This window comes from Choloepus didactylus, assembly GCF_015220235.1.
Source record: "Choloepus didactylus isolate mChoDid1 chromosome 25 unlocalized genomic scaffold, mChoDid1.pri SUPER_25_unloc2, whole genome shotgun sequence".
Classification (NCBI taxonomy): Eukaryota; Metazoa; Chordata; class Mammalia; order Pilosa; family Megalonychidae; genus Choloepus; species Choloepus didactylus.
Genome location: NW_023637607.1, coordinates 4,365,186 through 4,377,094, shown reverse-complemented (window position 1 = coordinate 4,377,094; position 11,909 = coordinate 4,365,186). Strand labels below are relative to the sequence as shown.

At 49.6% G+C, this 11,909-nt stretch overlaps 1 protein-coding gene across 3 annotated transcripts; it reads left to right on the top strand.

The window, feature by feature from the left end:
* The first annotated feature begins 6,585 nt into the window (after positions 1-6,585).
* LOC119525649 (C-type lectin domain family 4 member G-like) lies at positions 6,586-9,797 on the top strand. 3 transcript variants are annotated; one of them, XM_037824468.1, is made up of 9 exons: positions 6,586-6,716; positions 7,040-7,150; positions 7,493-7,546; positions 7,741-7,803; positions 7,990-8,094; positions 8,400-8,489; positions 8,724-8,872; positions 8,987-9,102; positions 9,368-9,797. In XM_037824468.1, the coding sequence occupies exons 1-9, from the start codon at positions 6,662-6,664 to the stop codon at positions 9,504-9,506; spliced, it is 882 nt and encodes a 293-aa protein (XP_037680396.1). In that variant the 5' UTR covers positions 6,586-6,661; the 3' UTR covers positions 9,507-9,797. The 3 variants fall into 3 exon arrangements, with proteins under 3 accessions (XP_037680396.1, XP_037680398.1, XP_037680397.1); XM_037824470.1 differs by having other exon boundaries at positions 6,697-6,716; positions 7,150-7,263; XM_037824469.1 differs by lacking the exon at positions 6,586-6,716 and having other exon boundaries at positions 7,048-7,263.
* The last annotated feature ends 2,112 nt before the right edge of the window (positions 9,798-11,909 follow it).

The window sequence follows — 11,909 nt, the reverse complement described above, 5'->3', positions numbered from 1 at the left end:
CAAATCCCGAAGAAAAACTGATCTCTCTGCCCTCTGGATCTTTCCTTAATGGCCCTAATTGCTTTGCCTCTTAGCATTTCAATAACCCATTAGATCTGCAAGGCGGGCTTTTTTTTTTTTTTTTTTTTTTACCTTTTTTTTTTCTGTTTCTAAAACAATTACTCTAAAAGGCCCAATACAGAAAGCCTCAATGACTTGCAATTTGGGCAGGTCAAGACAAGAGCAGAACTAAGAGAGCTCTGAGACAAAAGGCAATAATCCAGTGGCTGAGAAAATTCACTAAACACCACAACTTCCCAAGAAAAGGGGGGTGTCTGCTCACAGCCATCATCCTGGTGGACAGGAAACACTCCTGCCCGTCGCCAGCCCCATAGCCCAGAGCTGCCCCAGATAACCCAGTGTGATGGAAGTGCTTCAAATAACACACACACACACCACAAAACTGGGTGTGGACATTAGCCTTCCCTGCACCCTCAGCTGGTTGTCCCAGAGTTGGGAAGGTGGAGCAGTGTGAATTAACAAAGCCCCATTCAGCCATCATTTCAGCAGACTGGGAGCCTCCCTACACAGCCCAGCAGCCCAGACCGCCCTGGGGGGACGGCACTCACCTGTGACATAGCACAGTCATCCCTCAACAGAGGACCAGGGTACGCACGGCCTGGAAGGGGACCCACTCGCAAGTCTCAGGAGCCATACGCCAATACCAAGGACTTGTGGGTCAGTGGCAGAGACAAACTGTGGCAGGATGGAACTGAGGGATTAGACTATTGCAGCAGCTTTAAAACTTCAGGATCACCAGGGAGATTTGATTGTTAGAGTCACCCCCCCTCCCTGACTGCCCAGACACACGCCCCATATACAGGGCAGGTGACACCAACTACACATGCAAGCTTGGTACACCAATTGGACCCCACAAGACTCACTCCCCTACTCACCACAAAGGCACAGCAGGGGAGAACTGGTTTGTGGAGAACAGGTGGCTCGTGGACGCCACCTGGTGGTTAGTTAGAGAAAGTGTACTCCACGAAGCTGTAGATCTGATAAATTAGAGATAAGGACTTCAATTGGTCTACACATCCTAAAAGAACCCTATCAAGTTCAGCAAATGCCAAGAGGCCAAAAACAACAGAAAATTATAAAGCATATGAAAAAAACAGACGATATGGATAACCCAAGCCCAAGCACCCAAATCAAAAGATCAGAAGAGACACAGTACATAGAGCAACTAATCAAAGAACTAAAGATGAACAATGAGACCATAGGACGGGATACAAAGGATATCAGGAAGATCCTAGAAGAGAATAAAGAAGACATTGCAAGACTAAATTAAAAAATAGATGATCTTATGGAAATTAAAGAAACTGTTGACCAAATTAAAAACATTCTGGATACTCATCGTACAAGACTAGAGGAAGTTGAACAACGAATCAGTGACCTGGAAGATGACAGAATGGAAAATGAAAGCACAAAAGAAAGAATGGGGAAAAAAAAATCAAAAAAATCAAAATGGACCTCAGGGATATGATAGATAATATAAAACATCTGAATATAAGACTCATTGGTGTTCCAGAAGGGGAAGAAAAGGGTGAAGGTCTAGGAGGAGTATTCAAAGACATTGTTGGGAAAAACTTCCCAAATGTTCTAAACACCATAAATACACAAATCATAAATGCCCAGCGAACTCCAAATAGAATAAATCCAAATAAACCCACTCGGGGACATATTCTGATCACACTGTCAAACACGGAAGAGAAGGAGCAAGTTCTGAAAGCAGCAAGAGAAAAGCAATTCACCACATACAAAGGAAACAGCATAAGACTAAGTAGTGACTACTCAGCAGCCACCATGGAGGCAAGAAGGCAGTGGCATGATATATTTAAAACTCCGAGTGAGAAAAATTTCCAACCAAGAATACTTTATCCAGCAAAGCTCTCCTTCAAATTTGAGGGAGAGCTTAAATTTTTCACAAACAAATGCTGAGAGAATTTGCTAACAAGAGACCTGCCCTACTGGAGATACTAAAGGGAGCCCTACAGACAGAGAAACAAAGAAGGGAGAGAGAGACTTGGAGAAAGGTTCAGTACTAAAGAGACTCAGTATGGGTACATTAAAGGATATTAATAGAGAGAGGGGAAAAATATATATGACAAACATAAACCAAAGGATAAGATGGCTGATTCAAGAAATGCCTTCACAGTTATAATGTTGAATGTTACTGGATTAAACTCCCCAATTAAAAGATATAGATTCGCAGAATGAATTAAAAAAAATGAAGCATCAATATGTTGCATACAAGAGACTCATCTTAGACACAGGGACACAAAGAAATTGAAAGTGAAAGGATGGAAAAAAATATTTCATGCAAGCTACAGCCAAAAGAAAGCAGGTGTAGCAATATTGATCTCAGATAAAATAGACTTTAAATGCAGGGATGTTTTGAGAGACAAAGAAGGCCACTACATACTAGTAAAAGGGGCAATTCAACAAGAAGAAATAACAATCGTAAATGTTTATGGACCCAATCAAGGTGCCACAATATACATGAGAGAAACACTGGCAAAACTAAAGGAAGCAATTGATGTTTCCTTCAACACATCACTCTCTCCTATAGATAGATCAACCAGACAGAAGACCAATAAGGAAATTGAAAACCTAAACAATCTGATAAATGAATTAGATTTAACAGACATATATAGAATATTACATCCCAAATCACCAGGATACACATTCTTCTCTAGTGCTCACGGAACTTTCTTCAGAATAGATCATATGCTGGGACATAAAACAAGGCTCAATAAATTTAAAAAGATTGAAATTATTCAAAGCACATTCTCTGACCACAATGGAGTACAATTAGAAGTCAATAACCATCAGAGACTTAGAAAATTCACAAATACCTCGAGGTTAAACAACACAATCCTAAACAAGCAGTGGGTTAAAGAAGAAATAGCAAGAGAAATTGCTAAATATATAGAGACGAATGAAAATGAGAACACAACATACCAAAACCTATGGGATGCAGCAAAAGCAGTACTGAGGGGGAAATTTATAGCACTAAACGCATATATTAAAAAGGAAGAAAGAGCCAAAATCAAAGAACTAATGGATCAACTGAAGAAGCTAGAAAATGAACAGCAAACCAATCCTAAACCAAGCAGAAGAAAAGAAATAACAAGAGAAAATGCAATTATAAAAATGGATTAAAATTATAGTTTCAATTCATTTAATTGTGGGGAAAAAAAAGACCTGACCCTGGCCTAAGCAAGCCCTCAAGCCCCTGGTACCCCAGGGTCAGATGCTGGGACTATAGAGCCTGAGGGAGCCCCAGGGCAGGTGTCCAGCACCGTGTCCCCCTCCCTCTCACCCCACCCTCCTCCACCACGGGCCGTATGCACCCGTGGTCAGCTCGCAGGCACTGCCTCCCAGCTGTCTGGCTGACCCGCCAGCAATTTTGAGGTTGTTCAATGACGCTGTATGAGATGGTCAAGGTCAGTTTCCTCTCTTTAGCCTCTAGGCACCTCCTGTGCACCACCTCACCCACACAAGATTCAACCTCTCTGTGAAGAAAGGAGCCTCTGGGGCCTAAATCTAAGCCCAATCCCTACCCTGGATGAGACCATGGACTTTGGTTGTTTTTGTTTTCTTGGACGGTCCATCTTGCCAGGTGGTGAGGAAAGGGCCAAGATACAGAGAAGCCTCGTGGTGTTTCCTCCACAGGCTGGTGAGAAAGGCAGCCTGGTACCCCATGATCCAGGTCAGCAGCCTCAAAGACAGATACAGTTCCCTAGAGACCCTGGAGACAGAGAACCCTGTAAGTCTTTAACTATATCTGCAGCATACCAGTGACACAAAAGCAGTTACTCAATACACCATAATAAACCTGAGTAGGCAGAATGATGGATGTCCCAAATTTGCCGTGTCCTAATTCCCCCAAACCTGTGAGTATGTTACCTTATGTGGCAAAAGGGACTTTGCAAATTAGATTAAGTTAAGGTCCTTGAGATGAGGACACTATTCTGGATTATCCCCATAGGACCAATGTAACCACAAAGGTCCTTGAAGTTGGAAGAGGGAGGCAGAAGAAGAGAATCAGGGAAAGAAGATGTGACTTTAGAAGAAAGATCAGGGAGAGGTAGTGTGGGAAGGATCCAACCCACCACTGCTGGCTTTGAAGATGGAGGAAGAGTCCAAGAGCCAAGGAATGTGGGCTGCTTCTAGAATGTGGAAAAGGCAATGAAAGGGATTCTCTCCCAGAGTCTCCAGAAGGGAACACAGCCCTGCCGACACCTTGATTTTTGCCCAGTGAGACCTGAGTCAGACTTCTGACTAAGGAAACTGTAAAATAATAAATTTGCATTTTTTCTAGCCACTAAGTTTGAGGTAATTTGTTATGGCAGCAACAGGAAGCTCATAGAAGACCTCATCTGTCATACCCCATAAGTCAATGACAACCACTGTGCCAGTTTGGATGTATTATGTCCCCCAAAAGTCATGTTCTTTAATGAAATCTTGTGGGGGCAGACATATTAGTGTTGATTAGATTGTGATCTTTGGATTAGGTTGTTTCCATGGAGATGTGACCCACCGAACTGTAGCTAATACCTTTGATTAGATTATTTCCATGGAGATGTGGCCCTGCCCATTCAGTGTGGGTCTTGATTAGTTTACCAGAGCCCTGTAAAAGCTCAGACAGAAGGAGCTCAGTGCTGCTGCAGCTTAGAGAGGCACTTTGAAAATGGCCATTGAAAACTGACACTGACATTTTGGAGAACAACGTTTTGAAATGCAACCTGAGAGCAAGCGGACACCAGCCATGTGCCTTCCCAGCTAACAGAGGTTTTCCGGATGCCAATGGCATTTCTCCAGTGAAGATACCCTACTGCTGATGCCTTGCCTTGGACACTTTATGGACTTAAGACTCTAACTTTGTAACCAAATAAACCCCCTTTATAAAAGCCAATCGATTTCTCGTGTTTTGCAAAAGAGCAGCATTAGCAAACTGGAATAACCACTTATAACATAGCCACAAACATCTGTGACAATCCTGTAACATATCTTAATATCTTGGTATGTACCTGTCCACCCACATGGAAATGAGCACCTGTAACACAACAAAGAGTACTGGAAACATCTGTAAGTCACTGTTTCAGTTTCCTTGGCTGCTCAAGAAAATACCAACTAAAATGATGGGAATTTATTAGCTCATGTTTTGAGGCTAAAAGAAAGTCCAGACCAAGGCGTCTTCCAGGTGACGCCTTCTCCACAAAGACTGGCATTCCAAGGCTGGCTGCCTGCGATCCTTGGTCCTTAGCTTGTCACATAGCAAGGCACATGGCCATGTCTCTTGGCCTCTCCCTTGTCTTCTGAGTTCCGTTGATGTTCAGTTGCTGGCTGCTCCCTCTGCGGCTTTCCCTTTCCATCTGTCTGAACTTCACTCCACTTATAAAGGGCTCCAGTAGTGGGATTAAGCCCCATCCTGACTGAGTTGGGCCACACCGCCTAACTGAAGTAACTTCAGTAAAAGATGCTGCTTACAATGGGTTCACACCACAGGAATGAATTAATTTAAGAAGTTGCTTTTCTGGGGGACACACGGCTACAAACTACCACGCCCTTCAACAGTAATATGCTCTGAGCAAGTGCTTTTAGGACAGCAGCAACCACTGGAACCAGGGCCAGAAGGGACTTCCTCCACTCCCAGAACTCCCAGCATCCCCACAGATGGACCCCTGGGCTCCCCTATGTTAGGACCTTCCTGGATCCTTGGGTCCCACAAGTAGTGTCCATGGAAGTGCCAGTACCCTTGGCATAGGTATAAAATTAGACCTCACCCCTGTCCCACCCAGCCTCCCTTCTTTCCTTCCCGTTGCCTGGGTCTCAATACCTGGTACCAGGGACCTAGGGACCAAAAATAGGACTGGGATCTTTCTGGACTGGGGAAGGGGGTTGAGGGATATTGGAAGCAGTTTCAGCCTCCCTGGCCTGATAGCTGCAGCCACATACATACTATACATACTCTAGGATAATGGTGGGGCTACACTTTGCAGCTTGGTTGCCATCTTTTATAGGCCAGGGGTTGGGCTTCTTCCTGAGAGGGACATTCTGGAACCCAGCCAGGTTCTGACCCCTACCCATTCCTAGGAAGCCCCATTGGGCACAGCCCCCCTCCCAGGCAGTTCAGCTTCCTTCTCAACACCCCTGCAGGTGCCTGCCAGAGGCTGGGGCTGACCCTGGCCTTAAATCAGTGCCTCTTGCTTAACATTTGTTGGGGTGGTGGCCATCCCCAAGACTTAAAAAAACAAACGGCAAAATTAAGGGGAGAGAGGACTCAGCCATGGGTGCAGCCTTGATTTTCTCCTCCATGAAAATGGAGACAGTGACAGGCCCGCCCTCAGAGAAATGCTGTAATAGTAAAATGAGGTTGTGCATGCCAAGCCCCTAGTACAATCCCAGCACATAACAAATGCCCCAGAAACTGCCCCCACTTCCTATCCAGCCCAGAAAAGGCTCAGCCCTGTGGTGGGTGATGGGTCACAGAGTGTCTAGTATCAGGAATTGAGAGGACGATAAAAGGGAAGGAAAGAAGGGAAGTTGGGTGGACAGGGTTGGGGAGCAGAGGCTACATTTATATGCATGGTCTGAGTCAGGCTCCTGCACAGCCATGGAGGCCTCCGGGTACAGCAAGTGGAGCAGTGGGCCTGAGGAGGTCTCCAGAGGTTTGAACAATGGGTCCCCTCCCTGGCTTGCTGGCCTGGGGTTTGATGGGGGAGGGGGAGAGCAAGGATCTGGGAAGAGGGTTGCTGGACAGAGAACACAAGCTCTAGATCCAGTTGGATCTGGTTTCGAATTCCAACTCTGCCACTTTGGGGATGTGTGACCCTAAGTGAGCCTGTTTCCTGAGAAGGACTCAAGCATCCAGGGCTTGGTCCCAGGGGTGGGGGGAGGGGCAAGGAGGAGGGCTGTGGGGTGGAGAGAGGGAACCAGGGATCTGGAGAGACTGTGGTGCAGGTAGCCTAGGAGTCCATCTGTGTTCTCCCAGGGCCCTGGGGACTCTGGGAGCGCTGGGGTTGGAGACCCCTCTTCATAGCCATAGCCCTGGTGGTCGCTGTTGTTCTGTGGGCCCTTGTTCTAAGCATCTTATTCTCCAAGGGTGAGTGACAGAGTGCTGGGGACTGGCTGCATCTGGCAGGGGTGAACACAGACCCTGGGGACACATGGTCCACCAGCTGGGTCCAGGACACTTTCTTGGGTCTGTGTGTACGTGTGAGTAGAATTTGTGTCTATCTTTGTGCTGTGTGCTTGTACGTGTGTGCATGCATGTGCCCGGGATAGCCTTTGTAGGTTAGTCTCCTCTCGGCCTGTGTGCACATCGTGTACACTGAAAGCCCGCCTGCTCCCTCTGAGCATTCCAGGACCCGGACCCGGCACTCCCTGGGCGTGGAGAGGGTTCCCAGAGTCCCCGCGCCGCGCCTGAACAAGTCTTTTCCTGCAGCCTCCACGGAGCGTCAGGCGCTGCTCGGCGGCCAAGACCTACTGAGGACAAATGGTGCGTGCGGAACGGTAGCGCCTGGGGTCCCAGGGGTGTGCAGGGCGGGAGTGCCTGGGATTCCTGAGACCGGGCAGTGGGTGGGTAGGGAACCCCACGGTCTCGGGGGCTGGCCCCGGGGTGGGGAAGGTGTCCCATAAGTACCTGCGGGTGGTCCCAGCGTGTGGGGTGTGTGAGTGTGGGTGTCTTTGCAGCATCGAATCAGACCGCGATGCTGGGTGTCCTGAAGAAGGAGGTCGGAGGCTGCCGGAACTGCTGTGAGGGGTCGGGGTTGGGTCGAGGCTGCGCGTCAGAGCCGGGAGGGGCTTGTGGCCGGGATTGGAGGAGGAGAGGAGGGTTGAGAGCCGCTGGGGCAGGTCGCCGGTGGGAGTGGGGCTGGTCGGAGATGCTCCACTCCCATCAATTCTCTCCACTCCACACCCCACTCCCCGCCACCTTCCCAGGCTCGGAGACCCGTGCGCAGCTGCAAACCACGCGCGCGGAGCTTGCGGAGACGCAGAGGAAGCTGCTGCAGCAGGAGAGCTCCTTGAATGAACTGCGCGAGCGAGGTGAGGGGGCAGGTCGTGGCTCCGACCTCTGAGCCTGACAGCTACCGAGACATCCCGAACCCGGTGTGACTCCGACCCTATCCTGTGATCCTGATCTTTGAGCCCCATCGTACCCTCCATCCTGAACCTGACCGCTGAACTCTCACCTTGACCACGGCTCCTAACGCCACTCACAACTGGACCCCATCAGGCCAACCATGATGTCATTCTTGACAGTGACCTCTGATATGGATCCTGACCGTTCCCCATTCAGGACCCTGCTTCTGCCCCTGATCCCCGCTATAATCTCGACCCTGACTCCACAGTGACCCGGGACTTGGCCAAAGCAGGCGAGGACCGCGAGAACATCCGCAGTGAGCTGTTCCGGGCGCTGGAAGCCGCCAAGTTTGGAAACAGTGAGCAGAGCCGGGGGTGCAGTTGAGGGTTGGGGGGATATTGAGGGGGTGGGGGGATTACAGTGGACCCTGAGGAGGTTCTCCAGATCCCAGGTCAGCCCGGCACCGCCCTTTGACCTCAGTCCCGTTTCTATGGCTCCGCCCCTGGGCCCAGGGGTCCACGGGTCCACCCCATCCTCTCTTACTGCTCGCAGCGGAGCAGCCCTGCGGTCTTTGACAACGTGACCCCTACAGGTTCCTGCAAGGTGTGTCCCACGTCGTGGCTACCCTTCCAGGGTTCCTGCTACTTTTTTTCGATTCTGCGGGCCAAGTGGGAGGAGGCGCAGCAGAACTGCGCAGACGCTGGCGCGCACTTGGTGATTGTCGGGGGACTGGAGGAACAGGTGCGTAGCCCCAAGGGGTCCCAGGATCAGTGCTGTGGGCCTGGGAAGGTGTGGCCCGTGTGGTGGCGTGGGGCGGAGCTGATTTGGCCGGCTCAGATCTCCCCTGTTTCCCAGGGCTTCCTGAGGCGGAATTCCCGTGGCCAAGAATACTGGCTGGGCCTCAGGGCCGTGCGCCTGGTGCGTAAAATCCAGCGCTACCAGTGGATGGATGGCGTCCAGCTCAGCTTCAGGTGAGGGGAAGGAAAAGGACAGGTTACACCCCAGGGGACTCTATTCATGCTAGATCCTAGAGGTTAGCGGGCTAGACCCCAGGAAACAGCTGAGAGTTAAATTCTGGAGGTTAGAAAGTTACATCCTGGGTGCATGCTCAAGAAAAACCCTCAAGAGTACCTAGGTTAGGCTCAAGAAATAAATAGGCAATACCCAGGGAAGGAGGCTGGCATCCAGGCTCCTCCTCGGGGTGAATCCCAACGACACTGCCCCCAATCGCTGCAGCCACTGGAGCCAAGGGGAACCCAATGACGCCAGGGGACGCGAAGACTGCGTCATGATGCTGCCTACAGGGCTGTGGAATGACACACCGTGCAAAGGCGAGAAGGCCAACTGGATCTGCGAGAAGCGGCACAGCTGCTGACCCCGTCCAGTGCCCTGCCGCCGCCCCTCCCCCTCCCCACCTTGCAACGCACACCACGGTTGAGCGTGGTGCGGCTCCCAAATACCCTCTCCTGGCTCCCCTCCAGGTTTCCAGGGCCTGATATTCTGACTCCACCACCTCTCTCCCTAGCCATGGACCAGCAAACTTAGGATGGAGCAGTTGGTTTTTCCTGCGTTTCCCCCCAGACTGGGAAGCCTCAAGGACTCGGGATTCCTGAGCTGTCTTGGCCAACTTAGGGCGCATGAATAAATATTTGAGAAATGAATCTTGGCTCCTGGCCCTGGCCAGTTATTCTGTTATGACCCCTGTTCGTGACCCCGGACCTCTTGACGTGACTTCATGGCCCTATGATGCCCCAATCTCAATAAATACCCTGTACTGGGTCTGGGGGGCTTGAAGGTGGGAGGGCTTCCCACTCAGCTCTGTTACCTCATGCACACCTGTCCCACAGCTTGGAGTATCTGGTGATGGGGACACAGGGATGTGTCAGACACAGGTGTTACCCCTGTAACCTCCCCATTCTGGCCTAGCTGGGCACAGACACAGTGTGACCTGTGATTTAATGGAGGAATGCAAGGTGGAGTGCTTCTGGTGCCTTTGGAGGAGCATCCTTAATCCTGGGGAGAAGGACAATGGTGCAGCAACGTCCCCCATATTTCAAGAAATGGGAGCCCTACTGTGAATAATACAGGTAGCCTGAGACCTGACCCTAAGGCAGGTTGGGGAGGGACTACCCCAAGGAGAGCATTGAGCATGGGATCTGTTAGCAGGTCTCCTCTGTCTCTGGCACCCAGGTTCTGGGACCACTGGGTGGGGCAATCAAGAAATGCATCCCAGAGAAAATGGATATTTTTGTTTTCCTGGATGCTGAAGCAAATACCAATGCAATAGGTTGGTTAAAAAATGGGAATTTATTGGCTCAAGGTTGGGAGGCTAGGAGAAGTCCACATCAAGACATCATCAAGGTGATGCTTTCTTCCCAAAGACTGGCACTCTGGGGCTGGCTGCTGGTGATCCTTGGTCTTGGGCTTCTGCATCACACGGCAATATGCGTGGTAGCCTCTTCTGGCCTCTGCCTTCTCTTCCGGTTTCTGTTGATGTTCACCTTCTGGCTGCTCCCTTTGTGGTTTTCTTTCTCTCTGTCTGAATTTCATTCTTCTTATAAAGTACCCCAGTAATAGGTTTTAGCCCCATCCTGATTGAGTTGGGCCACACCTGAACTGAAATAACCTCATCAAAAGGTCCTACTTGCAATGGGTTCACACCTACAGAAATGGATTAAGTTATGAACATGTTTTTCTGGGGTACATAGCTCCAAACCACCATAATGGACCTTAAGGAACAATGGGATTTCTGCAGGTAGAGATGGGAAGGAAGGTGCTTTCTAGGCAGAGGGCCCAGCAAGGAGCAAAGGCTGGGGGGTTGGAAAGTTTGGCAAATGGCAGAACTCATGGGAGGTGGGAGTGAGATTTGCACAGAGCCTGTCTTTATCATTTTGGAGACATTTGATCTGAATTCACCCTGCTCTCCCAAAATTTCCTGCTCCCATCCGGAGATCCCTGGGGTTCTCCAAGAATTTCCAGCCAAGACAGGTCCCACTAAGGGGAGTGAGTCCAGAACTAAATGCTGCTAGAGCATGCACTGGGCAGGAAGAGGAGGGATGTCATCCAAATTCCCTGTCCAGAAACCTTTCTGCACAGTAGCTAGGCAATCCCCCAACACTTCTGTGGGCCTTCTACAACTGAAGCCCTTAGCAAGACAGCAGGTGCCATCTGACATCTGGACAGATACCTTGTCTGCTTCTGCTCATGACTAGCCTGAAGCATTTCCAGACCACCAGCTTAGAGGAGTATATTAGCTTCCTACAGCTGCTGTAACAAATTGCCACAAATTGAAACAACACACATTTAGTCTCTTACAGTTCTGGAGGTCAGAAGTCCAAAATCTTTTTTCAGTGGCTCAAAAGCAAGGTTTTGGCAAGGCCATGCTTCCTCCTTTTGGAGGTTCTAGGGCAGAATCCATTTTTATACCCTTTCCAGCTTCTAGAGCTGCATGTCTTTAACGCCTTTGCCTAGGGCCCCTTCCTCTTACTTCAAAGTCTGCAGAACAGCATCTTGCTTCAGCCATTGCATTGCCTTCATCTTTGATTTCAAATCTTCCTTGGCCTTCCTCATACAAGGATGCTTGCGATTATATTTGGAGTGCACCTGGATAATCCAAGACAATCTCCCCATCTCAGGATCCTTAATTTGATCACAGCTGCAAAGTCTCTTTTGCTAGATAAGGTCACCTTCACAAGTGCCAGGTCTTGGGGCTTGGTATCTTGGCAGGGTGGGAAGAGGAGGGACCATTCAGTTCACCCCAAGGAGTAACTGGCCGACA